The sequence below is a fragment of the Podarcis tiliguerta genome (genome assembly GCF_965153285.1).
Source record: "Podarcis tiliguerta genome assembly, chromosome: Z".
Classification (NCBI taxonomy): Eukaryota; Metazoa; Chordata; class Lepidosauria; order Squamata; family Lacertidae; genus Podarcis; species Podarcis tiliguerta.
Genome location: NC_139553.1, coordinates 32087738 through 32115067, shown reverse-complemented (window position 1 = coordinate 32115067; position 27330 = coordinate 32087738). Strand labels below are relative to the sequence as shown.

Genomic DNA, 27330 nt, shown 5'->3' with positions numbered 1-27330 from the left:
GGGAAAAGTTGACAGCTATGCTACCAAGTCAAATAAATGGTGTTCTGGGTTTGCAGGGGCCAAGGATCCCTTAAAATTCCTGGGTGCGAGTTTCTGCCCATATTTTCTGAAATTAGTAAATATGGGGTTTGAAGTCAAGCCAGCTTCCTCAGGAGCTAGGCTTCTCTGGTTTGACTTCCTTAGAGGGGAGATAGCGGAGTCATTATCCTGCCAAAAGGTGAGGCATTCAGCATCGGACAAGAAAGGGGGAGGCTGCCAGAATTAGTACAGGGGCAAGATGTCATCACAGTAAAAAAAAGAAAAGAAAAGTGATTTTTGCAGGAGGCTTTTTAAATGAGGTTGCGGGGGATGCTGGAAGCGGAAGGGGAAGAGTTGTTTTCTGCAAAGGCTGTTGGGAAGAAGCAGCCGGAAGTGGGCAGAACTCCATGCATGCTGGCTGGGAGAGGCTGTTCTGAGAGGCTGAGGGCCGTGGCTGGCTGCTGTTTTGGACCCAAGCTTGTTGAAGCCACGAGAGGAGCAACAAGAGACACTCTTGGGCTGTCATGTTCTGTGCCCCCTCTGTGGAAGGCTTTAGGTGTCAATGTGTGTGAGCAAACCACGTTTCTAAGACACAGCAAACTCCACTGTGCCTTTATTTTGCAGTGGAAACACAACCCTCGGTGAGTGCCTGGCATCCCTGGAATCTTGCTTCCATTTGACAGAGATTAGGGGTGGCGTGTAGCGATAGCAGCAACAAAACACAGTTTGCCAATTTGCACAGAATGTGTGGAATAACCTCTTTCCAATTTTCCTCTTTATTTCCCCCCTCCCCTGTTCCATACTTCAAGAAAAATCTGAGTAATTCCTGGGTGTTGTATTTGCAGAAATGGGAAATCATTCATTTTTTTGCTCCTACTTTCCATATGGCTGGGGCTCTGTTTGAAAGCAAAAGTACCCCTGGTTGTCTGCTACCTCCTCCCATATACCATCTTAAGTCTTTCAGCAAAGCAGGTTAAGGTGTCTTGATAAACGGCAGCAGACTTTCTCTCTCTTCTTCCCTCTAATGCCTTTTAAACATCTGATGAAGTGTTCCGGGGAACTCAAATCTTGCACTCAACAGTTTCATAACATGATTGAGCTAATATGAATTGGAAATTTGTGTTTTTTTTCTTGCAGGCCATCAATGGCCATCTCTAACCTACATAAATGTGTCAGTTCAAAATCTTCAGATCCTTTAATTTGTGGAATATCCACATGGAAGTACCGTATTTTTCACGCCGTAGGGTGCACTGTCCCATAGGACGCACCTAGTTTTTTGGGGGGCAAATAAAGAAAAAAAAATTATTCCCCCCCCCCGGGTGCGGGGCTGGTTTCCCCCCAGAACAGGCTGCTATCCGCTAGCCGTGGGAAGTCGCACAGCTCTCCCACGCTAGAGGAGAGCTGCGCGAAGCCTGAAGCTTGGGGCGTGCTGAGCTCAGCGCGCCCCAAGCTTCTGGATGCAGGCAAGCTCTTCGCGCAGCTCTCCCACGGCTAGCGGAGAGCTGCGCGAAGCCCGAAGACTGGGGGGCGCTGAGCTCAGCGCTCCCCCAGGCTTCAGGTGCAGGCATCTCTCCCCAAGCCGTGGGAGAGCTGCACGACTTCGCGCAGCCCTCCCACGGCTTGCAGAGAGCTGCGCTAAGCCGGAAGCCTGGGGGGTGCTGAGCTCAGCGCACCCCCAGGCTTCGGGTGCAGGCACCTCTCCCCAAGACGTGGGAAAGCTGTGCTCAGCTCTCCCACGGCTTGCGGATAGCTTCCTGAAGCCTTGAGAGTGAGAGGGGTCGGTGCGCACCGACCCCTCTCGCTCTCCAGGCTTCAGCAAAAGCCTGCATTCGCCCCATAGGACGCACACACATTTCCCCTTCATTTTTGGAGGGGGAAAAGTGGATCCTATAGGGCGAAAAATACCGTATTTAGCCACACGGACTGATGTACCCTGAAGGTTAGGGACCACAGCTCAAAGGGAAATGAATTGCAACACAGTCGCTGAGCACATATGTTTGTATGCAGAAGGTTCAGCCCCTGGAATCTCTTTCCCAGCATACCCTCTTGGGTTTTAAGATCAGCAGAGAAAGCCCTCTTAAGAGCTGCACCACTCTCAGAAATTTGGGGGTGGCTCAAGTGGAGCATCCTCTGTTGCAGCCCCTAAGTTGTGGAATTCCCTCTCCCGGCTTCATTGTATAGTTTTTGTCATATGCTGAACATGCACATTCATTACCCTGTACTTTGACACTTGAAACAGATCTTTTATAGGGCATATTCTTAATTGTGATTTTAAGTTGTTTTAATTCTTTTGTTGTTGTTGCTCTAACCTGTGAAGAGACCTCTCTTCACCCCACAAAGGTATCAACTGTTAAACCATCATGAGAAATGTATCTCTGTGGGTGGAATAGGGGTTCCCTAATATTCTCAGCACCCTTAGCAAGCTACAGTTTCCAGGATCCTTTGTGGGGGAGGAAACCATGACTGCTTAAAATATATGATCCTGCTTTAAATGTATAGTACAGATGTGAGTGCTCTCTCTCTCTCTCTCTCAGGGGTCATTGTGAGGCTAAAAATGCCGTTCTGAGCTCCTTGGAGGGAGGGCGATAAATGAAAGTCTATAAATAATTCACTGTCCCCTCTTGCCCTTCTTTCTTTCCCAGGTGGCTAACCTGCCTCCTTCGTTTTTAGTGCTGAAGCCAGATTGCTTTAACTAAAGATGGAAACACTGGAGTCGGAACTGACTTGCCCAATTTGCTTGGAATTGTTTGAAGACCCCCTCCTTCTGCCGTGCGCTCATAGCCTCTGTTCCAGCTGTGCTCACCGCATCCTGGTCTCCAACTGCTCCGCCGGAGAGCCTCTTGAGCCCATCACTGCCTTCCAGTGCCCCACCTGCCGCTATGTCATCTCCCTCAACCATCGGGGCCTGGAGGGCCTCAAGCGCAATGTGACCTTGCAGAACATCATCGACCGCTTCCAGAAAGCCTCCCTGAGCGGGCCAAATTCCCCCAGCGAGAACTGTCGCGAGCGGCCATACCGCCACAGCCCAACCATGTCGGCGGGCGACAGGATAGCCTGCCAGTTCTGTGAGCAGGACCCTCCGCGCGACGCTGTCAAGACCTGCATCACCTGCGAGGTGTCCTACTGCGACCGCTGCCTGCGGGCCACGCACCCCAACAAGAAGCCGTTCACCAGCCACCGCTTGGTGGAGCCTGTGCCGGACGCCCACTTCCGTGGGCTGACTTGCCTTGAGCATGAGAACGAGAAGGTGAACATGTACTGTGTGGCTGATGACCAGCTCATCTGTGCCTTATGCAAACTGGTGGGGCGGCACCGGGATCACCAGGTGGCATCCCTGAGTGACCGGTTTGAGAAGCTCAAGGTAAGAAGGGGCAGGGTGGGGTTTGGGGCGCTGATTGAGGCAGCCGCAGCAGCTGTGTGTGTTGTGTGGTTTGTGTCTGTTTTGCTCCTTCCTGTACGTTCATAAGTAAGGATTCATTGCAAAAACCACACGCCCCAAAGTGACATATGGAGAATGTGCTCAGAGCTGCTGTTTCACCGCAGTTGCATCCCTCACCCACTGTGTCATCTCTGAACTCACTTTTCAGTATCTTTTGCATCAAAACACTAGGAGGCTGTTGTAAACTGACTCAGGCTGTTTACTCAACTAGCCCAGTTGTATCCATTGACTGGCAGTGGCTGGCTGTCCAGGGTCTTGAGAAAAGATTCTTTCCATCATCTGCTACTGGATGCTTCTGAAATGGGGATTCCCATAGTTCTGCCACAAAGCTATGGTCTCTTCCTATGAGCCACACTCCCTCTACAACAGAAGAAGCACTCAGATTGGTTTTGTGGTGGAGCAATGAATACAACACAACCCCCCATTTTCCTTACCACACCAATCTGGTCATGTGAATTGGCTTTGGTACTAACCAGGTAACTGGAAGCAAGGTTTTCCTGTGTGAAACGAAGCAGACTGTTTCAATAGGTGTTGGCTTCCATAATTAGGTTGCAGTGGCAGATGTTGCCTGAAGCTGCGGGGCCTGGATGGAGGCAGGCAGGCAAGCAAGCAAGCGGGATGGATGCATGGTTTGTCAGGGGCTTGTTTAACTGAGATGAATCTGTACTATTTGTGGGTGTGGGAATCTTGGTTAGCACTGCATGTTGGCTGTGTGAAAGGCCTTATTGAAGGTTTGCGGTGGTATTCCCCTTTATGAGTTATACAGAACCATAAGACTAAGGGTTCTGAGCTCAGTCATCCCCCTTATGCTGATCTTCACACCCAGCCTTAAGCCCCTTTTTCTTTGTGAGATCAAACAGCAAAACACAAGAGTAAGCCTCCAGGCACTTAAAAGTCAACGTGTAGTAGTGACTACAAGAGTGGGAAGCAGCAAAAATATTTGGACTTTAGAAAGGGTAGAAGTGGGGCCTTCAGTGGTGGAGCACAGCTGTTCAGAGTTCCACCAGGCCAGCTATGCCTTTCTCTAGGATTTTGCATTTCACTCCCCTCTCCCCTCAGTTTTCTGGTGTTTTTTTCTGCCCTCCAGCAGTTAGTCACCCATTTTGTGGGTGGTGAGACTTGGATTGGATTGAGGTTTTTTTAAGATGTGTGTGTGTTTTTGTACATCTGGAAACCTTAGTGTTCTCCACAGCCTGTAGCTACCCCCTTTTGTGTGTGGATAGATAAGGACCAGCACTTAGGGATTTGAGTTCACTATGGGTATATAGCAGGTGTGAGTGTGAAGTATCTTTGGCCCTCCAGGTGTTGCTGCACTATAACTCCTATCATTCCTGGCCATTGGCCATGCTTGCTAGGGTTGATGGGAGTTGTAGTCCAGTAACACCTGAAGAGTCACAGGTTCCTCACACTTGGTCTGCATGGGAAATGGTGGGTCAAGGTGCACCCAGTGTGAGAATGAGCCAGGGGAGGGATAGAGCTGTAAAGGGATGTAAGCAAATGCCCAGGGTTCCTTTGTTGTTGGTTTTCTTGTTTGAGGAATTCTCTGCCCTGTCAAAACACTGGAATTTTAGTATTTTCAGTGCTGTTTATCCTGGTCCAGGATGAAGTGAGAGGAAGTGTCCCACTATGGAATACATAAGCTATGGAACAAGTTTTGATAGGGTGTTTTGGTAGTCACAGCCAAAGATAGATGATAGAAATAATAATAATAATAATGATGATGATGATGATGATGATAATAATAATAGATAGATAGATAGATTGATACCCAGCCCATCTGTCTGGGTTTCCCCAGCCACTCTGGGCAGCTCCCAACAGAAAATTAAAATCATGACAAAACATCAAACATTAAAAACTTCCCTAAACAGGGCTGCCTTCAGATGTCTTCTAAAAGCTGTGTAGTTTTTTATCTCCTTGACATCTGACGAGAGGGTAGTACTGCCGAGAAGGCCCCTTGCCTGGTTCCCTGTAACCTCACTTCTCACAGTGAGGGAACCACCAGAAGGCCCTCGGCGCTGGACCTCAGTGTCTGGGCTGAACGATGGGGGAGGAGACACTCCTACTGGGCATTCTGTTGGTGTCTTTAAATCATGACATTAAAAGAAAGTTCAGAAAGAAGGGGTTCCCATGGGCATCTCGTGGGCCACTGTGAGAAGAGGATGATGGACTAGAAGAGCCATTGGACTGATCCAGTGGGACTCCTCTTGTGCTCGTATCTCTCATTATCAGATTCTGAGGGGAAAGAACTGGAGATGGCAGTTGCCATCTTGGCTTTGATTGCAAGCTTTCGTTGGTCCATTGTATCTGTATCCTGGTTTGAATTGCCCACAAATTCCTTGCTGGCCAGGACTTTGATGTTACCACCAGAAGTTGTTGGGCTGAGACTCCCATTAGCCCCAGTCAGCAGGTTGAATGGCCAGGAATGTTGGGAGTTGTAGTCCTATGGCACCTGCAGGATCAGGGATCCCTTCCCTGCCTTATATCTTCAAGGTGAACATTTCTAGAAAGGCAGAGTGATTTTTTAGTTTTGGGGAGGTGTGTAAATATTTCTTATTTCATTCTATAATGTATATAAAACAGAGAGAACAGTTATTTTTTAAAAAGCAGATAAAAGTAAAGGATGGAAAACAAAACTATAAAGTAGGCACATAGAATAAGTGCAGTAGTTGCATGTGTGTTAAAGTAACAAATTCCAAGTAATAAAGAAGTGAGAATAAATGTTGTCTTCACATAAAGAATATTAGAGTTATCTGATTATCCAGTATAGAGAGGCAGAATTAACTGAGAAACTTTTGGTGCTTGTTGCGAGAACCTAATTTCTTCCTGGAGAGTATATATCCTTCTGTTATGGGGTGAGTGTGGGTGAGAAAGGATTCTGTTCTCCCTTCACTCAAGCCAAGATTGCCAGTGCATATTGATGAACTACCATGAGCTTCTTGAGACAGAGGGATCAGACATCTCTGTGTGCTTCCTGGGCCTCTATTGGAATCTTTTCATGCTTGACTTTTTATGCAGTTATGGAGGCTCTGCTGAATCTGACAGGAATCAGAATAATGTCTGGTTCTTGACCCATACGAAATGAGACATCTCTCTTTCTCTCTTATGCATTGCACAGGGGGCTGGATCTGCAAAATAATGCTAGGTTCGGAAAAATCTGGAAGCGCTCCCCAGCCATATCAGAGAAGGTGGTTTGATGGCCAGGTCTCTTGAGAAACCCAGGCTGTCCTATGACCTGAATTTTGTAAAAAAAATAGGAAAGAACACATTGTGGAGACAGAGAGTCTACTCTGTAGGAGTCTTTGGAGCCAAACTGTCCTAGAAGAAGCATTTGGTTCAGACCAACTTTATATTAATATGCTGGAGTTGCACCATGAGACGCCCTAGTATTATTTCAGTTCCTTGGGAATGTTTGCAAGTCAGATTTAAGCTGCACAGCATAATAAGCATTTTAAGCCATCCGTGTCGAGGAAAGTTTACGTCTGATGCTTTCAAATTGCGAAGAGGCGGAGCTTTTCCAAACAGTTTCATGTTTTCAGGAAGCAGCTGGTTCACTGCTGACTGCATTACAGGATCCTTGTAGATTCCTTTGGTTCAGTAATGTTTTTTGGTTTGCACCTGCTCATGGAGGGATCTACAATTCCCAGAGTTGTAAGACACACCTCAGTTTAAAACAGGAGTATTAAAACAACAGCATTATAAACAATTATTGGGGATGTAAAGGTAAAGGTAAAGGTACCCCTGCCCGTACGGGCCAGTCTTGACAGACTCTAGGGTTGTGCGCCCATCTCACTCAAGAGGCCAGGGGCCAGCGCTGTCTGGAGACACTTCCAGGTCACATGGCCAGCGTGACCTCGCTGCTCTGGCGAGCCAGAGCTGCACACGGAAACGCCGTTTACCTTCCCGCTAGTAAGCGGTCCCTATTTATCTACTTGCACCCAGGGGTGCTTTCGAACAGCTAGGTTGGCAGGCGCTGGGACCGAGCAACGGGAGCGCACCCCGCCGTGGGGATTCGAACCGCCGACCTTTCGATCGGCAAGCCCTAGGCACTGAGGCTTTTACCCACAGCGCCACCCGCGTCCCACAGCGCCACTGAGGCAACCTCAAATGCACTTTTAAACAAAACAATGTGAATCATCTTTCTGAAGGCTGGAAGGGAATGAACTAAACAAAGCTTTCTGGAGGAGGAGTTTAGGATCTTATGCAGTACCATGGAGAAGGCCTTGTTCCATGTTCTCATCAACTTCAATGGTAGCAAGTCAGAGCCCAGAGTCTCCCAGAATAGCTTAACAGGCAGGAAGAATCAAACAATCTTTGTGCAGGCAGGAAGTAGACCGTGTGACGTAAGATGAAGCAGCTGCCTCACATGGTGGAGGTTACAATGGGAGATGAAATTGACTCACATGGGATGATTCACTGGGAAGGTCTCCTTTGCAAGTTCTCCACAGAGATAGAGAACTGAACCGGAGAGACAGTAATTTGGTTAAGGCAAAGGACTGGTTTGGCGCACAATTGCATTGTGCAAGCATTTATTTTTTAAAAAATATAGAAAAGCTAAAACTAAAGTGAGACAAGTTTCTGGTTCTTAAGAAACTCATTGAGACTTGCAATCGTCTGGGCAGATGATGTTGCATTCTCACTATGCCTAGCTGAAACTACCGTAAGCACAGTGCCCTGCATTGTGCTTTCTCTCTCCATCTCTTTCTCTCTCCTTGCTAACCAGAGCTAAATAATTTGTGCAAAATATGTGAGCACAATTAATTTTCAGGGCTGCAGTGTTTTGACTGATCAGTCAGTACATTGGCTTAAAAGCCTTTGCTCAGCTTACAATGTGGTGACAATCAATATGCACTCATAATAACTATTTAGTACAGGTACTTCCAAAGAACAGCAGGTGGCAAGTGCAATCTTTAGAGAGGCATCCCTCCTTTTTTCTCATACAGGAGAGAATGCTTCTTCTAAGATGATGCCTGCTGCGACTCACAGGTGCATGATCCAAAAGGATGGGCTTTGATCCAAAGCTACTGTTTGGACTTGCATGCAAGCGTAATCAATGAATCGATTCCTGGCACTCATACAGTTTAATCAGCTAAGATTTCTTCAGTTTGGTTGCGGCCCCATTAGATTTGCATAATTTAGGCAGGTCGCAGTGTTCAGCTTTTCCATGGGCAGATTTTTCATGAAATGCTGAGTGCATTTAATCACTAAGTACATTTAGTACTGCCCAAGATGATGGGAGGGAACCAATTGCTGGGCTAGGGCTTGATCCCAGGTCACTCAGATGCAAGTCCAGATCTCTGTCTGTGATAGTTATCATTAAAAGTAATTAAAATCTTGCTGGATTGGTTTAACACTCACCCAGATAGCTCTCTGAGGGCAACAAACTTTGCAAGTACTTAACTTTTTTGGTGAGTAGAGTGGTAGCTTGGGTTAAGAACTTAATTCGTTCAGGAGGGCCGTTCTTAACCTGAAACTGTTCTTAACCTGAGGTACCACTTTAGCTAATGGGGCCTCCCGCTGCTGCCGTGCTGCCGGAGCACAATTTCTGTTCTCATCCTGAATCAAAGTTCTTAACCCTAGGTACTATTTCTGGGTTAGCGGAGTCTGTAACCTGAAGCGTCTGTAACCCGAGGTACCACTGTACTGTATTTGTGTACTTTCATTTCTTCTTTTCCTTTCTCTTCCTTTTCCTTCTCCCCTTTTAGTTTCCCCTGTCTGAAATATGTGAAGGGTAATGAGCAATTTTGGGTTTATAATAAGTGCTTTCAAGACGTGCCAATCCATTAGGTATCCCCACTCCCACCTTCCACTATTCAGCATAGTGGTTGTGACTTGTCCCAAACTGCTATGTTATCTTGCCAGATTCAAAGCAGGTTTTTGTGGCTGGGAAGCTTTCTGGATACTCATGGGTATGTGAAGGATTACCCAGTGGGAACCTTACCATGGGACACCAATTTGTGCAGTGTTCAGTGGGAATGTGCAAATGCACTTTGCACCTGCTCAGAGATGCTTTGCCTTTCTGTCTTTATATCTGTTGGAAGCCATCCAGAATGGCTAGGGAAACCCAGTCAGATGGGTGGGGTACAAGTAATAAATAATAATATTAATATTGATAATAATAATCATCATCTGTCCCTTGGAGGGAAAGGAATGCTGCCCATGCTTGGAGGGGGATTCTTGGTTAGGGCTGCCAGACGTTCTTGTAAATGAGAGGGCAGCCCTACAGTTGAGACAGTTTTTTTATCATTAAGTGAAACAAATTGGTATCTCGCTCCAGAGATAAGAATTCTTCTTGAGTTTTATGATGCTGAAATACTGGTGGGAAAACAAGTTTCTTATTTGTCTTAGAAAAATAACTTCATTGCACAGGAAAATATTGTTAGTAACAGACAACAACATTTGCCTAGGCAAGAAAATTTTTGAGTTACTGGATTTCCAAGCTCCAGAGAATCTACAGTCGGGCAGTGCGTGATATTAGGAGGATTAATCAAGATGTCACAAACTTGTGGCATGCTTCTGAGTTCCTCAGAACTTTTCATCAGACAGTGTGTTCCATTCAGCCAGCAGTCTCCCATCTTAGAACTGAGGCTGCATCTGCACTATACGTTTAAAACAATGTCGTGCCACTTTGAACAGCCATGGCTCCCCCTACAAAATCTTGGGAACTATAGTTTATTTTGAGAATTGCAGGAGACACCTTTCCCCTCTTACAGAGCTGCAGTTCCCAGAGTGCTTTAACAACTGATGCTTCTTTGCAGGGAACCATGGGAATTGTAACTCTCTGAGGGGAATAGGGGCTTGTTGCCTAATAAACATTTTTTGTAGTTTTTAATTTATTGGTATGTTTCCTTCTTTCTCTCCGCCCCGCCCCTCATGCTTTGTGCAACATCTCACCTAATGAAGAGTCCTGGAGAACACGGAAGCATACCAAAACTTTGTGATATTTTGGATGGTCCTCCTAATGAATGTATTGCCCAGTTTTGGATTCTGGCGTCCTTTTCTTTTGGCTCAACATGACTATATTTTGTTTATCCTTCTGCCCAAATGAAGTCGGGAAAGGCGGACATTAGAGCAGCCATGCTGGCTCGGGGCTGATGAAAGTTGGAGTCTAAGAGCATCAGGAAGGGAACAGCTTCCTCCCCTCTGATCTAAACAAACATAGGGCACATCCACACTTCTGGGAAACTGCTAGGACCTGTGGACGAGCACATGGTTTCATCTCTTAAGATTGCAATACAAAATGCAGCAGCCAGATTACTGGCTGGGGTTCACTTTTAGTCTTGCATAACTCCAGTTTTAAAATAAGTGCACTGATTGTCAGCTTGTTTCCAGGCCTAATTCAAGGCACTCACATTAGTGTTTTAAAGCCCTAGAACGGGTCAGGCCCCAAATACCTGAAAGACCACTTCTTTCCCTCTTGGATGCTGAGATTGGCAGAGGAGAACTTCTTGATAGTTCCTCTAACCTCAGAGACTTGGGGTGATGGCAGATCAGGAGAGGACATTCTCTGTGGCAGCCTCTAAGTTGTGGAACTCCCTTAGCATAGAGGTGTGTCTTCATTATACAGGTTTCGGTGAATGCTGAAGGCACACCTCTTTACCCTGGCTTCTGGCATACTGTGCTCTTAGGAAACACTTTATTTCTGCGATTGTAAGTTGTTTTAAAGTAAGGGAGGGAGTAAGCCTCACTGAATTCAGTGAGATTTCATTCTAAGCAGACATGGTTGGGATTTTGCTGCAAGTTATCTTCTGGGACATAGGAGTACAGTTGCTTGGCTATTCTCTTTACCCCCCACCCCACCCCCTACCCCAAATAAGTTTTCCTACTGAACCCTTGAGGTCTGGTTCACAAAGCATTTTGGGTTGTTTTCTGATTTATTATACCAGGATCAGCATGGTAGTTGGAGAAGATGCCTTGAAATTTATACTTTCAGGTAACACGTTACACTGTTTAGATAAGGAACCTATTCGTGTGCTGGAGAGACACATCTCTACTCTGTCCTTTGACATGTGACAGAGACGTATTTTAGGACCCACTCCAGTGGCAATTGCAATTTGTTTTAAACCAGCCAGGTGCCATTCGCCTTTTGCGACTGGATGGAGATATCCAGGAGCCGCTCGTGGCACCTGGCATCTCCACCTGCCTGGCTGCAGCCAGCTGATCTGCCAGGCGCAGCGGCAGCAAAAGACGTGTGTCTTTTTCTGCAGCAAAACCCCCACCAGACACCTGATTTCCCAACAGTGCAGCAGCAAAAGGCACATTTTTTATTTATTTTTTGCTGCTGCTGAATTAGGTGTTTGGCGGGCTAGCAAAAGACGTAGAATCATAGAATCATAGAGTTGGAAGAGACCACAAGGGCCATCGAGTCCAACCCCCTGCTAAGCAGGAAACACCATCAGAGCACTCCTGACATATGGTTGTCAAGCCTCTGCTTAAAGGCCTCCAAAGAAGGAGACTCCACCACACTCCTTGGCAGCAAATTCCACTGTCAAACAGCTCTTACTGTCAGGAAGTTCTTCCTAATGTTTAGGTGGAATCTTCTTTCTTGCAGTTTGGATCCATTGCTCCGTGTCTGCTTCTCTGGAGCAGCAGAAAACAACCTTTCTCCCTCCTCTATGTGACATCCTTTTATATATTTGAACATGGCTATCATATCACCCCGTAACTTCCTCTTCTCCAGGCTAAACATGCCCAGCTCCCTCAGCCGTTCCTCATAAGGCATCGTTTCCAGGCCTTTGACCATTTTGGTTGCCCTCCTCTGGACACGTTCCAGTTCCAAAGAAAGACACCTTTCTTTGTGGCCACGCTACGCTGCAGACCCCTTGATTCACCTGGCAGCAGCAACAACAAAAGATTTTTAAACAGGTTTTTTTTGCTGACGCAAATCAGATGTTTGGTAGTGTAGAGTGTTAGCAAAAGATGCGTCTCTTGTGGCTGTGCTAATATGCAGACCCCTGATTCACCCGGCAGAAATATATATAGATAGAGCTGTCCCTTTGCCCAGTGAATCAAGTGTTTGGTGGGGTAGAGTGGTAGCAAAAGCCCTTTTTCCCTACTGTGCTACCCTGTGGACCACCTGATTCCCCAGGCAGCATTCTTGCCCCCCCCCCCCCCCGTGGGCTGCCTGGTGTGGTAGTGGGGCAGAAAAAAGAAAAAGGCGGGGGGGGGGGGAGAGAAGCACCTAGACATTTTGTTTTGGTGCCCACAACCTACCGGTAGGTCCCTGGAGCCACATGGCTCCTAGCATTCCTATCCCAGTTTCTAACACTGTTTTAAACTGTTTTTAATGCTCTATAATATATTGCTGTAGCCCATCCTGCTGCCTTCTGCTGAACAGTGGGCAATAAATCTGACAACCACCCCCTGACTTCCACTCATTACCCATTTCAAACTAAAGTTTCCAGTCACTACCAGTTTCAAATAATTTTTGTTCACCTTAAACTGGCAAAACACTCTGAAATATTCATGCTGGGTTTTACATCAACAGGCATGTCATTTCAATCATAAAAAGGACTTTATGCTGTGGATTTTCATCTCAAATACCAGGGATGTGAAAGAGAGAGAGAGAAGAGAGAGAGAAAGATATGCATAAAGCAAAGAACAAAACTCTCACTGGCTTTAGAGGGATTTGCTTTGTAAACTGGTTATACAAGTCTGGGTTGAGCTTCTTCTGCAAATTTACTTTGGTAGTATAAAATGCTGGGAGGAGGTTTGTTTCGACAGAAGAGTTATGTGATGAATTGGGAGGATAAAACTGTAGGAGAGAATGGTCTGGATTAGAAGCCGCAATATGAGACAAGAAAAAAATGAGAGACATTGGATTCCATTTATCACTTAGATGAGTCAAAAATATAACATGAGCAAGAATTCATATAAAACTTAGTTGTTGCTGTCATGGAATATTATAAAAATAGCCATGCAGCTTGATGCCCTTCAGATGCTGCTGAATTCCCCTCACAGTTATCATTTCCAGAATGGTCAACCCCTCTTCTCACAGAGTTCTGGGAATTGTAGCTCTTTGAGGGGAGTTCCCTTCCTAGTAGCTCTCAGCACCCTTAACAAACTACAGACCTCCAAGATTCTTTGAAGGAAGCCATGACTGTGGTATGATAACTGCTATAAATGTATACTGCTGATTAGGCCTTAAAACTGGTATTTTTACTTGTCACTTTCCAGCTAAATAAGCTCTCAGAGTGACTTATTTTCGCTAAATAAGATGCACCAGACCATAAGGTGCACCTAGTTTTTGGAGGAGGAAAACAAGAAAACAATATTCTGAATCCCAGAAGCCAGAACAGCAAGAGAGATCACTGCGTAGTGAAAGCAGCGATGCTTCTTGTAGTTCTGGCTTCTGGGATAGCTGCGCAGCCTGCATTCGCTCCATAAGACGCACACACATTTCCCCTTACTTTTCAGGAGGGAAAAAGTGAGTCTTATAGAGCAAAAAATACGATATATATAGGGATTGCAGGGGGGTGCAGCATCCGGAGGTGCCACCCTGGTTTGGCTACTGGATGGTGTGGCACAGGCCACAAAACCACAGCTCGCATGAACAAGCGTGACGACACATCCCGCTTGCCAGACATCTGGAAATTAGCCCTCCCCACAAAATCTGACACCAGATCCAGAGGCACACAGAACGCCATCACCAATCAACCACACCAGACCCAAACCCAGACCCTCTCCACAGATAAATTACAGACACCATCCAGTAGCCAAACCAGGGTGGCACCTCCGGATGCTGCACCCCCCTGCAATCCCTACACAGATCTGGCTGGCACAGGCCACAAAACCACAGCTCGCCCCTATACACGAAGCCAAGCCAGAGCACAACCAAGTGCAGTACAGCCATCTTCTCAGAAAAACTCTTCACAAAGTTCAAGAGTTCAAGACACGAAGGCTTTAGCAACTAATCCACACCTAATGACCCACCTAAGTGGGATTCAGGAAATCACTCAAGAAATCACTCAAGATATCCCTCAAGTAATTAAGGAACAAAAGAAGAAAAGGCACACTAGCCTGGGAACCTCCTCTCTGCCCAGAACATTGGAGGCTATACACCACACCTCCTCAACAGTATTTATAGGAACTCAAACACTGAGATCCTGCTCTGTTCCAGTAACAAGAAGCCGAAAGCACCAGCCTGAAGATGACGAGTGAGACCTCGTCGAAACGTCGCCTAGACACCCCAACTTTTACACGGGAAGACACCCGAGGACACCAAAACCTGCATTCCTGTACCCGTGAAAATCTACGAAAGCATATATATATATATATATATACACACCCTGTAATGGTTCTAGGGATTGCTTGTGCGTAAGTTGCCTTTACTCCTGGCTAGCTTGCATGGTTGAACCCTTTCTGACAGGACAGAATATACCCAGCTTCCTGGTTGCACCCATGCATTATAACTTATGTTAATTAACGCAATAATACCTTTACTTACTCTTCAGCAACCTCAGGCTGATACTGGAAAGTGGAATTCTATGAAGGGTTTTTGGTCAAGAATTCTCAGTTATTTCTCCCAAACTGAAATTCCCAAGATTCTTTCGGATCCCAACGTAAGTTGTCATAGTATAGGTTTATGACATGTGCAGTTCTTGAGCAAGTACAGTGGTGCCTCGCAAGACGAAAAGAATCCGTTCCGTGAGTCTCTTCGTCTAGCGGTTTTTTCGTCTTGCTAAGCAAGCCCATTAGCGGATTAGCGCTATTAGCGGTTTAGCGGCTATTAAAGGCTATTAAAGGCTTAAGGGATTAGCGGATTAGCTGCTAAAAGGCTATTAGCAGCTTAGTGCCTTAGAAAAAGGGGGTGGGGAGCGGGGAAAAAACCCCCAGGAATCGCAAGACATTTTTGTCTTGCGAAGTAAGCCCATAGCAAATTTGTCCTGCAAAGCACCTCCAAAACGGAAAACCCTTTCGTCTAGCGGGTTTTCCGTCTTGCGAGGCATTCGTCTTGCGGGGCACCACTGTATAGTTGTCAGGACTGAGGATATTGAAAGTGAGGGTGACCTTGTAGTACTTTACTACATTGGTCTTCAATGGTGGGCCACTTCCTGATCCAAGGGCAAGTCACAACAGCAGCCCCGCCACCATGCAAATATATGGTGCGAAATCAAGAAATGGGTCCCCAAATGCGTGTTTGAGTTAAAGGTGCATCCTGGGTATGAAAAGGTCGAAGATGGTTGCTGCTTTACAGGACAGCTGCCTCCAACGTGCAGCTGTTTTGTTTCACACACAAAAGGGCACACCCACACCATATATTTAAAGCACCTGACTTCCCCCAAAGAATTCTGGGAAGTGTAGTTTGTTAAGAGTTGTTGTTAGGAGACCCCTATTCTTACCGAGCTACAGTTCTGAAAGTGGTTTAGGAATCAGTCTCTCTTCCCTTCAGACTCTGATAAATGTTAAAGTGGCATAAAAGTGCTTTAAATGTACGATGTGCTTGTGACCAAAATGAGGAAGTAGATGGGTTGGTCCATAAGAAAAATTCCAACATCCACATTAGGCCAATCAAAATGATGCTAAATAATGTGCAAACTTGATGAAGATGCTTTTGAGAACTTAAAAGTTTGCACAAAGTTTTGCAATGCTTTCATCAGGCTGTTAAAAATATTGCTCTAATATGGATTTGGGAATCTTGTTTGTTTTTAACACTTTCATCCCACCTTTTTGTGAAAAGCACACTCAAACCACTTGTTGAATAAAAATATAAACCAGGAAATAAAATAAAACTGCTGCACTAAAAAGAAAAAGAAGAAATGCACATATGCAGCAATAGTAGGATCATAACAAAAAATTCCCAACAAAATATTGCAATTGGCTTTAAATAAAAAAGAATGCCTGCCTAGATAAAACAAGCTTTAATAGCCAACTAAAGAGTTGGCAGATTAATATCATTTTCCAAGGGTCTGTGTAGCTCAGGGTTACTGACAGTACAGTCATGGCTTATTCTTGGAGACTGTGTCTTGAGGGGGCAACACACACACACACACACACACACACACACACACACACTGCTTTGTCCTGCAGAGGGGATTTTTGTAACTTAGTGACTCTTGCCAGCAGAGTCTCCTTTTTTAATCTAATTAGCAGCGTTTGCATTAACATGGGTTTTCTGCCTCTTTGTCCTTTGAAGGGGGAGCAGGCAAAACTGCCTGGGTAAACATCAGCTTAACAATGCAACTTGAATTTTTCCTTTGCTTCCTTTGAACATCTCAGCCTAAGGATGAATTCTATATGACTCAGCGGAGGTGTCTGTCAGCTCCTGCCCTCCGAAGGGATCGGTATGGCAACGTGATGTGTTAATTCATATTGATAACCAGCTCTATTTCTGAGGCTTCGGATTTGGTAGTATTTTTTAAAAAGGTCACGATGAATCAAGTAGAATTATTGAAAATACTAAAAATATGCCCATGCAGTTCTGCCACAGATCTCTTCTAAGGCTCCATGAGTAAAAGTCTGTCCTGCATCACTTGTGAAAGCTGCCTGGATGTGAGCCAGATTCTGTGCATTCTCTGATTTCACAGTGGCAGTCCAGAAATTGGTACTGAGTGTAGAATTCATTGGGCTGTATCCATTGTTAGTTCTTTTCGGACCAGACCCACTGAACTTAAAGGATATGACTAATTTGGCATGATTGATGTGCATGGTGCTGAGAAAGTGAAGAGAGAAAAGTTTTCCTTTCAACAGTAGAACCCATGGACATCTACTGAAACTGAATGTTGAAAGATTCAGGACAGACCAAAGAAAATACTTCTTAAAAATATGAAATTTGCTTCCACAAGAGGCAGTGATGGTCACTGATTTGGATGGCTTTTAAGAAAGAACAGGGCAAATTTATGGAAGTAAGACTATCAATGATGGCAGTGGCGTACCGTGGGTTGCCAGTGCGAGAGAGAGGAAGGGGGAATGGGAAGAGAGAGTGCAAAAGAGTCTTAATCCATGCCTGGAAAAAGAAGTAAATGATCTCATACATTTGAGGTGCCAAACCATCATGCTAACTTGCTCCCGACTCTCAGGGTGTGTTTGTGGAGAGAGAGAAATGATGGCCAGTGCTCACAGCTGGTTGGTGGTGTTTTGGGAGATGATGGTGTCTCCCAAAGTAGGGGGAGATGAAGTCTCCCAAAGATGAAGTCTTTGGGAGATGATGGTGTCTCCCAAAGTAGGGGGAGATGAAGTAGGGGGTCATAGGGGGCTGTGGGGTCCCCGCCACAGAGTGCAGATCATGGCCAAGGCATGCGGCACCAGGCCACATGGTGGGGAAGAGAGGAGAGTGGCTGTCTTGGAGCCAAGGCAGATGGGCAGGCAACTAGTGCCCATCTGAATGAGTTGCTTGTGCTCTGACGCTAGTGTGTCTCTGGAGTGCCCGCCCTCCTGCCCACAGGCCTGGCAGGTTACGCAGTGCACAAGGCCAAGCTGGCTTCACCTTGCCTCTTGGCCAGTCCAGGGATGGGGCGCGTAAGTGCCTCCCTTTGCTGGCCACAAGAGAGAGGGAGGCATTGCCACCACCCCAGCCCTGAAGGGTCAGCCTAGGCACAGCTTGCTTCCCCGCAGCTCTGGAAGGTGAGAGCAGTTCAGCCACTCAGTCTTGATGTGGGAGCCTATCATGCTCCTCAGAATTTTAAACCTGGGGCAATCGCCCCTCTTGCCCCCTGCATGTTGTGCCACTACTTCCCAATTCCAATTCCTAGAAACTGCAGGTTGGGAGAAGGATGTTTGGCTCACATCTTGCTTGTGGGCTTTCCACTGGGAAAGCATCTGATTGGTCATGTTGAGAGCAGAATGCTTTGCTAGATGAGCCGCTGTCCTGATCCAGAAAGACTCTTCCTATGTTCATTTCAGTGTGTGTACTCTGAGTAGGATTGGGTAAGCTGCAACCCATTTTCCTGAGTACCTCCATCATCATTTGGGCTGCCCTTTTCTCAGTGTTTTCAAGCAATTCACCATTCAGAAGAGACAGCCAGGGGAACCATACACAACATTTCCAAGTCGAGTTGCACCATAGATTTGATTAATGGCTCGGTGATATTGGCAGTTTTGTTTTAAAGCCCTCTACTAAAGATGGCTTATAGAACTCAGAGGTAAGATTTCAGTTTTGAACGCTTACAGGTTAAAACCCTCAACAAAGGGGAGGGGGGTAGCATGAGAAAGGGTTGCTTCCAAAGGCATCAGCAGGGTGCCACCTGTTGTATTCAGAGCTGGCATGACGTTCCACAGAAGGAGGAGGCAGCCGCGAGAGTTTCAAGTTCCCCAGCTGTTTTTTGGTTTTTTTGCCAGCCTAGATTTCCCCAACCCCGCCCCTGCTGTGATTCCCCTGCATTTCTTTTATCTAGGTCAAGCTATTACTTTTACTCATAATCTACATTAATTTTTAATTTGATCTTTAGTCCTAATTCTTTAGCAACTCTGAACAGGAACCGGCTTTTCTTCCTTTCTACTGTGAGAGGGGTTGCTTTCAATGCTAAGCTATTTGCTGAGCATGCAAAAAGAAAAAGAAAAGGGAAAAAAGGAGCCAGGCAAGGAAAGAAGAGACACACATTGTTCTCTCCCCCCCCCCCCCCGACACTCCCCTTAAAAAAACTAGCATGGACCAAATGAGAAGATGTGACTGGGCCAGTGTGGTACAGTGCCAGCAATGTTAGACCGGGACCTGGGAGTTCAGTGTTTATATCCACACTCAGTACAGTGGTACCTTGGGTTAAGTACTTAATTCGTTCCGGAGGTCTGTTCTTAACCTGAAACTTTCTTAGCCTGAAGCACCACTTTAGCTAATGGGGCCTCCCACAGCTGCCCGATTTCTGTTCTCAACCTGAAGCAAAGTTCTCAACCCAAGGTATTATTTCTGGGTTAGCGGAGTCTGTAACCTGAAGCATCTGTAACCTAAAACATCTGTAACCCGAGGTACCACTGTATTGACGCTCACTGAGTGCCTTAGGCCAGTCTCTGTCTCTCAGAGTGGGGAGGGGGAGAACCACCTTGGAGGGGGGTGGGAAAGGTGAAATATAAGTGTAATGATACACAAACCATAGGATAAGGGAAGTTGCCTGGCAAGTGGTACCGCTGTTCCATCTACAGTGGTACCTTGGGTTACATATGCTTTAGGTTACAGATTCCGCTAACCCTGAAATATTACTTCGCGTTAAGAACTTTGCTTCAGGATGAGAACAGAAATCGTGTTCTGGCACAGGGGCAGCAGGAGGCCCCATTAGCTAAAGTGGTGCTTCAGGTTAAGAAAAGGCCTCCGGGAAGAATTAAGTACTTAACCCGAGGTACCACTGTAGTTCCCTGTTTTCTCCTTGACTATCAACAGTTCAGTTATTTCTCCCTTTCCGCTTTTCCTGACTCTCTTAATACTGGAAAAGAGCTGGGCAGAGGGGGAAATGTCTGGAGCGAACTAAAGGCCAAACAACGACTAACGGCAGTAGTCTTCAATGAAACTTGAACAGGAGAATTATTCCACCTCATGTGTTCCATGGCTTGTCTCAGGCACTTCTCACTTAGAATGTTCTGCCTGAAGCAGCTTCCTCACATTGCCTTGTGGTTGGTCTGACTCAGGATGATTCAGGTGTGTGCCCATCCAGTGGAAAGCCGGAAATTCAGCAGTCTATGCAGTCCCATGGTGGCAATAAGATTTGAAGGGAAAGTGCCTTCTGGGCTCTCGTTAATGGAGTAAATGGCAAGGAAACATTATTGGGCATGGCTTGTGCTATAAGATCCAGTGAGGACCAAGTGTCGAATGTCGCATCCTGTTTCAACTGGTGGTGGCAAATACTGAAATGCAGGTGCGAGATGCAGGTACCCGGTTGTGTGCATTGCTGGTTGGCCGCTGTGAGAACAGGATACTGGACTGCATGGGCCACTGGCCTGATCCAGCAGACACTACTTACATTCTTATTACCTGGCTGCCTAACAAGCAATGGGCAGTGGGTTGTATGGCACATCTGATTGGAAGTATATTGCAGTTAATGGGATGTTAGGAGATATGAAAGCTGCCCCTTTCGGAGTTAAATCTATGATGGCTCATTCATGCATGCAGATCACCACTTGAGGAACATGTATGTATGAGCTGGTCCTGTCCTGGTGGAGACATAAAGCTGGCTTGGTGTAAACCACAGTTAGCGAATTAAAATACATACCCTCTTTGCCAACCCCTTTCTCTTTTGTGGACACGATTCAGTGTTATGTCTGCACTGATGGTAACCCGTGAAAAATTCTGACTAGATTTTGCAAAGCTGCTTCAAATTGAATTCAAATTCTGGGTAAAAGGGGAACCTGATTAATGTTGCCGTGCTTAACATGAGTGTAAATGTATTAGGGAACAGTGTTTGTAGTTCTAAAGAAAGGAGAGGGGAATTCACGCTAGAGGTGATGGAGAGAGTGTTCATTCCCGAGGTGGACTCCCAACCTACAAACCTTGGTTTGCAGGGAGCCAACTTTATATTGCACGGGAACCCAGGAGAATTGCAGATATAGGGAACTGTGAAACCACCAGCTCTATGCACCATGAAAAGAGGAGCGGGAGAGCGAAAGAGAGTGATTGCATGCACAGCAATTATAGTACAATTCTGCAGCAGGAGACTTCAGTGTGTCTTAAGCCTCAGCCTCTCTCCAGGCACTGCAATGATTTTGTGATTCTTTCATAGCCAGTGGGTTAATGTGGCAAAACGCCACCTCCCAAAGTACATTCGAAAGCTGGCCTTTGAAGCTCTGACATTAAGCAACAAAAGCTGGAAAAGTTGTTGGGGAGGACACCCATCGGCTTTAATTTATTTAACATCGTGAGTCATATTCAAATTAGAATTTCGCTGGCCTAGATAGCTTGAAGGGGGCTTGGGATAGAAATAAATTCAGGACACGGCTTAATATGTCCCCAGCCTGTGAAAAATAAAGCTGTCACTGGCTGTTGCTTGATTTTTAATTTCAGCCAATAGTTTGCAGGGCCTTAAGGCTTGGGAGCAGGTGCCGGGTGTCACCCTTGATGCCAGGGTCCCTTGCTTCCTTCGGACAAAGAGGCAGAGTGGCATTTCCACAATAGCAGTGGCCTTCAAAATGCCAGGAAGGTCATTGATACGTGACCCATGTGAAGATGCTGCTTTGTCCAAAGGGTGTGCGCAGAGCCAGGCTCGATGTCTGGGCCATAAACCCAGCCGTTGCATATCATGAGATACAAGAAGGCAGCAATACCTGCTCTGACCTGTGCTTGCCATGATCACCGCTCTTTCTGTTCCACTGCAGTTTGGTTTCTGCCAAATACTATGTCTTGCTGTCTGCCATTTAGTGTGAGTTAGGTAAATTATGTAACTGTTTACATAATTTACATTCCATGTAAAGGAAATGTCAAAACACATAAACAAAAACAACCACCCTGTCATTATTTAAGTATCGTTTGGGGACTTTAAAACATCAGCAACAATGTGAACAAAGACCTATCATACTCGCTAGACTGATTTCTGTTCCAGATTACAGAAGAACATATGAACAGCAGCAATTTCTGCTTCCATTTCCATTTCCACTGGAATTCTCTGACATCCCTATGCATAGCAGCTCTGAGTGACTTAAATTCCCACTTTAAGCATTCGTTTTGAGTGTAGGCTGATAATCTACTTTCCTCTTCATTCTCACATATTTTTATTGTAAGTATGCCAGTATGACAGCGTCAAGGTAGTTAAGCTGCATGTACCGTATTTTTCGCTCTATAGGACGCACTTTTTCCCCTCCAAAAATTAAGGGGAAATGTGTGTGCGTCCTATAGAGCGAATGCAGGCTGTGTCGTTAAGCCGAAAGGCAGAACAGGGAGACGGAGCGCTGCGGAGGGCTCCGTCTCGCTGTTCTGGCTTGTTCTGGCTCCGTCTCGCTGTTCTGCTTGCGTGCAAAGCCTCTCCAGGACAGCGGGGTGAAGGCACCCCGCTGCCCTGGAGAGGCTAGCAAGGCTATTCCCAAGCCAGAACAGCGAGACGGAGGGCTCCGTCTCGCTGTTCTGGCTTGGGGACGGCTGCGCGCAAAACCTCTCCAGGGCAGCGGGGTGCCTTCACCCCGCTCTCCTGCAGAGGCTAGCAAGGCTGTTCCCAAGCCAGAACAGCGAGACGGAGGGCTCCGTCTCGCTCTTCTAGCTTGGGGACGGCTGCGCGCAAAGCCTCTGCAGGGCAGCAGGGCGCTGCGCTCCAAAGGCTTCAGGGATCTTTGAGGTTGGGGGTGGGGGGAAGCAGCGCTTCCCCCCACCGCCCGCTCCACACGCTCGGGTGAATGCACCTTGAACGCACCTTGTTTTAGAGGGGGAAAACAAGGGAAAAAATATTTTTTCCCTGTTCTCCCCCTCCTATGGTCCGGTGCGTCCAATAGAGCGAAAAATACGCTACTTGGCATGCTATGGAAGAAGCCACACTATAGTTTTATTTTTCAGGGGCGTTGTGTGTGTTACCCTCCTTTCTTGCAAAGGCAACTGAGGTTGTTGCCTCTTGCTTTGCTACAGGCTAGTGGTCTCTGTGTTTTTGTTTTTGCTTGCTTGCCCAGCTTGAACTTCTCACAAAGTTTTCAAAGTCAAAACACTGCCCCTGTAGTAGAAAAGAGCTGCGCCAAGCTGAATAGTGAGGTCAAATGCTTTGAGGGAGAACAGCCAGCCATCCTGCTGGAGGGCACAAGCCTTGAGTAGCAGGAATAACTTGTTAGCTTGGAAGGGTGAATGGCAGATACCTTTTTGTCTCCAGGCCTTTTGTTCCTACTGGAGGCCTCAGGTGATTTCTGCTGCTAGATGAGGACAAACCGGACCGATTGGACTGTAGGCTTTGGCACAGTTTGGGTGCTCACAGATGGGGCAAAAACAATAATTATGGTACATATTTTCCCAGGGGCTGAGTCTTTGTTTCTTTTGCATCTGGAATGCCATTGACAGGTATTCAAACTGAAAAATTGAATAGTGACTGTCAATTCTCTCCCCCTACCCTTGCTTCAGGCAGGCTGCTCATTTTTTATTTTTATTTTTAAAGTGCAATACATACGTTCATTCATATGAAAATATTCCTTGCCTTATTTAAAGCACTTAACCCATACATGCTTCTTTCAAAGTTGAGAAACTAGGGGAAGAAGCTTTGTGATGTCACAGGGAATCAGCCAATCAATGCTGTGCACTTCCCACCAAGTTTCTCATTAATTTAACCCTAAAAAGAAAAAGGTATACAAAATCTAGGGAGTGGGCTTCTGCATTAGGATCTATACTCAAATATTGCTCAAATATATAGACATGCCTTCAAGAACAAACCATGAGTGGATTCAGTGGTCAAGAAGGCAGTTTCTACACATACCATAGAGAGAATTGAGGGGCAGGTGGGGCTTGTCAACCTGGAAAGGTAGCCCATCTAGGAGAAGGAAATCTCTGACCCTAAACCTCCGCTGCCTTTCAGGATATCTTCAGAGAAGAAAAGGCTAAGGCATAAACCCTATACAAATCTGGAGTAGAGTTCCTAAGATGGTTGGATGGCGCTTTGTATGCCTTCTTCAGGCAACTCCTGCAGCCAAGCTCATGCCAGACATATTGCTCTGCTTTTGTTTGGACCACATCAGCAAGGCTGAGAGAGGGGCCTTGTTGTCTGGGCAGCCTAGGACTTCCATACACACTGCCCAGGCTCACACCTTGGGAAGGTCACTTTGGTGCTGCAAATGCAGCTGTTTGACTTCCCTCTCGGAGGCGTACTCCATTGTTTCTCGAGACCACAGCTGTCAACTTTTCCCTTTTCTTGCGAGGAATCCTGTTCGGAATAAGGGAATTTCCCTTTTAAAAAAAGGGAAATGTTGACAGCTATGCTCGAGACAGATGGATGCCAGCAACAACTAAAAATCCAATACTCCACAGAAAAAGCTATCTCTATGTAACAATCATCAGAAACAGTTCTCATAAAGGAGAAGTAATTTTTTCCCCAAAAGTTATAACAAAGATTAATCAAAACTGTACAAAAAGGACTATTGAAGCACAGGAAAAGTCAACCCAGTATAAAATTCTTACAAGCAGCAAGAGTGAAATGAAAAAGTCTTCCAGATAAGAGATAAGTTACAATACAAAAAAAAGCCAAAACCCAGCTTGAGTGAAAAAGGGATGAAGCTTTAAGATACAGGCAAGTGAAGAAACTGATGCTCCCTGGTTTGCAGGGATTTTTTTCAGCCAGAACTCACCAACTCAGTTCCGGCACCACTCAGGTGAGCGCCATTGCCAAAAAATAAACATCAACATTGCTCAAGGGGGGGACGGGGACTGTCTGAGGTTTTCATTTAATTTTTTTCAGAATAATGCATGAATGTCTGTTTATAAATGCCTTATCTGCTACAGAGAGTTTTCAGATAACAAATATGGCAGTGTCCTTTTAATCTGTATGTCTAACCTGAAGATTTGCTAAGCCTCAGGAGTTCAAAATAACAAAATAGATGAAAACTCCAGAAATCAGCTTTTGGTATGTTATAGAAACGCGGGATCTCATTTATAGCCTACTTGTTGGTTCCTGAAGCTGTCTGCAACTCATTTAGACTTCCTGCAGTACAACAGATTTATTGCAATGACAATGAAGTGATGTACACAGATATTAAATTGAACTATTGGCAAAAGCTTTATTACTTACTGTATACACCCATTATTTTTATTTTATTTTTTGCCTGCGTAGAAGTGTTTTGTTTTAAGCAAGCCTGAAGTCATGTAAATTTTGTGGAAGATTTTGCCCTCAAATTTAACAATGCATATCTATGCTAGTTGGCAAAAGAAGGCGTTAAGGACTCTAGATCTCTACATTTCTAGAGAAGGCTTGGCTAGCTAATGCCCCCTCACCTTTGAGAAGGGAGAAAGTAAGGGCTGATTCTTGTCCGCCCCCCCCTCTCTTCCTCTTCTCTTTGAAACATGTGTCTGACCAAATGTCTGACCAGATGTCTCAGAATTTTGGTTGGACCAATAGTGACACCAGCAACCCCTTACGTCCTGAGTAAAGGTGCAAATGTCTACACAATCATACCTCGTGTTTCGTTAGGTTCATGTTGTGTCTTTTCAACTTGCGAACACGGCAAACCCGGAAATGTATACTTCCAAGTTCCACTACGCATGCGTGCACAGAAGTGGTCTGCACACTTCGCACATGCGCAGACACGCTCTATCGCACCGCGCATGCGCAGAAGCAGCACAATAGTTACAGACTTTTCGGGGTGTGACTGGCACCCCAGAACGGATCGAGTCCGTAGCTGGAGGTGCCACTGTATTTAACTTTAACTGCTTATGGCAAAGAAGACACTGTGGCAAAGAATGTAGTAACTTCTGAATATGGATTGAATATCAGTAGAAAGTGATGTCATTAATTGCTAGCAGGTAATATACCAAGCTCCCCTGCCTTTATTTGTGACTGGCAGTCTCCAGAATCTGTGTTGTGAGAAGTTTTGAGGGGTTTTGTTTGTTTATTAGGCACCTAGTAATTGAATAATAGAACTGTAGAATTGGAAGGAACCTCAACCCCGCTGCAATACAGGAAGTCTTTATGACTTCGTCAAATATGAGCAGTGCCAGAAAGTTTGAAGGAGTGGAGATAGACCAAGCATGCCAAGACATACGCAAAAGATACCCTGACAAGGAAACACTCTTCCTAACTTGTCACCCAGTGTTTCTCAAACTTGGGTTGCCATCTGGTTTTGGACTACAACTCCCATAATCCCTAGCTAGCAGGGCCAGTGGTCAAGGATGATGGGAGTTGTAGTCTAACAACAGCTGGGGATTCAAGTTTGAGAAACACTGCTTTCCCTGCTGACTTTCTGCTCAAAATCTCCCCTAGGCTGCAGTTTATCCTTTCTCAGACTCTAAATGTACTGTATATTTAGTTTACTGTTAGAAATGTGCATTGGGAATCCTATGTCAGCCAAGCAGTTTGTCACCATTTCCCACTAAAAAATGCCGCTTTCTTAAGCTCCTTTTCATTTCAAAAAACTTGAGGGATTCTAGATGTGTTTGTGTGTGACGTTTAGCTTCACCCTTTATAATGGATCCAGCATTTCTTGTGCCTGTAATGCGTAACTCAGGCTGCATTTACTGAAACTCAGACTTCATTCTAAAGCGATTGCCTTCTCCTTTCCGTCCTGAGTTAGCATTCTTTGCTTGACCACACAAACAGTGTATTGCACGTTCACGACAACTTGTGTCCATGATGCTTTCAGGGCGGTCACACATGATTCCTCTTTCAGGGCTGTTTGTGTTTGGAGGTGGGGGCCCTGCATCATTTCCAATCAGTGCATATCCTGTAACTTTTCATAACATTGGGGAAGCATCACAGAACAACTAATAAAGCAGGATAAATCCACCAGTAATACATTATTATTGTGTCAATAGCATGTTGCATTATACACTTGCAATAAAACACCAATCTGGAAGGGGCTGAGCGTCAGGGGGGCAGGGGGCTGCTGTGTGCAGTTTTGAAAGACCCAAAAACCTATTTCAAAAACCTAGATATCAGCACCATTTTCTGTAGTAGCCAACTTGAAATATTTAGCATCCATACCTGTACAGTGCTGAAAATATATATCAAATTTGAAATTGCCTAACTCAGTTTTTTGGGATTCTGAGCAACCAGGAAGCTGGGTATATTTTCAGCCCTTGCTTTCTGGCAAGGTACCAATAATGCCTTCCGCTGGGAAATGTTTGGGCAGCCGCTGGTAAATTTTTATAGGCTTTGACTGCAGCCAACTTGCTTTTTGTTATGCTGTTAATTTTCTATGGTGATAATAATGCTATTTCCTGTTATATTTTTCCAATCCCTTGTGGTGTTTGCGTAGTATAGTGTACCAACTTCTCCCTGATTGGGTATTATTCCGGGTCTGTTCCTATCCCACGCTTGCTCTGATGCTGGCAGCAGCTAAAGCCCTGC

General features: G+C 45.7%; 1 protein-coding gene across 2 annotated transcripts in view; it reads left to right on the top strand.

The window, feature by feature from the left end:
• Positions 1–27330, top strand: part of MID2 (midline 2) — a 199342-nt gene that overhangs the window by 52540 nt on the left and 119472 nt on the right. For both annotated transcript variants that reach the window (XM_083424222.1, XM_083424223.1), the window contains exon 2: positions 2661–3379. In XM_083424222.1, coding sequence (XP_083280348.1) covers positions 2717–3379 — 663 coding nt within the window. In that variant the 5' untranslated portion in view covers positions 2661–2716. The remainder of the gene's footprint in view (positions 1–2660; positions 3380–27330) is intronic.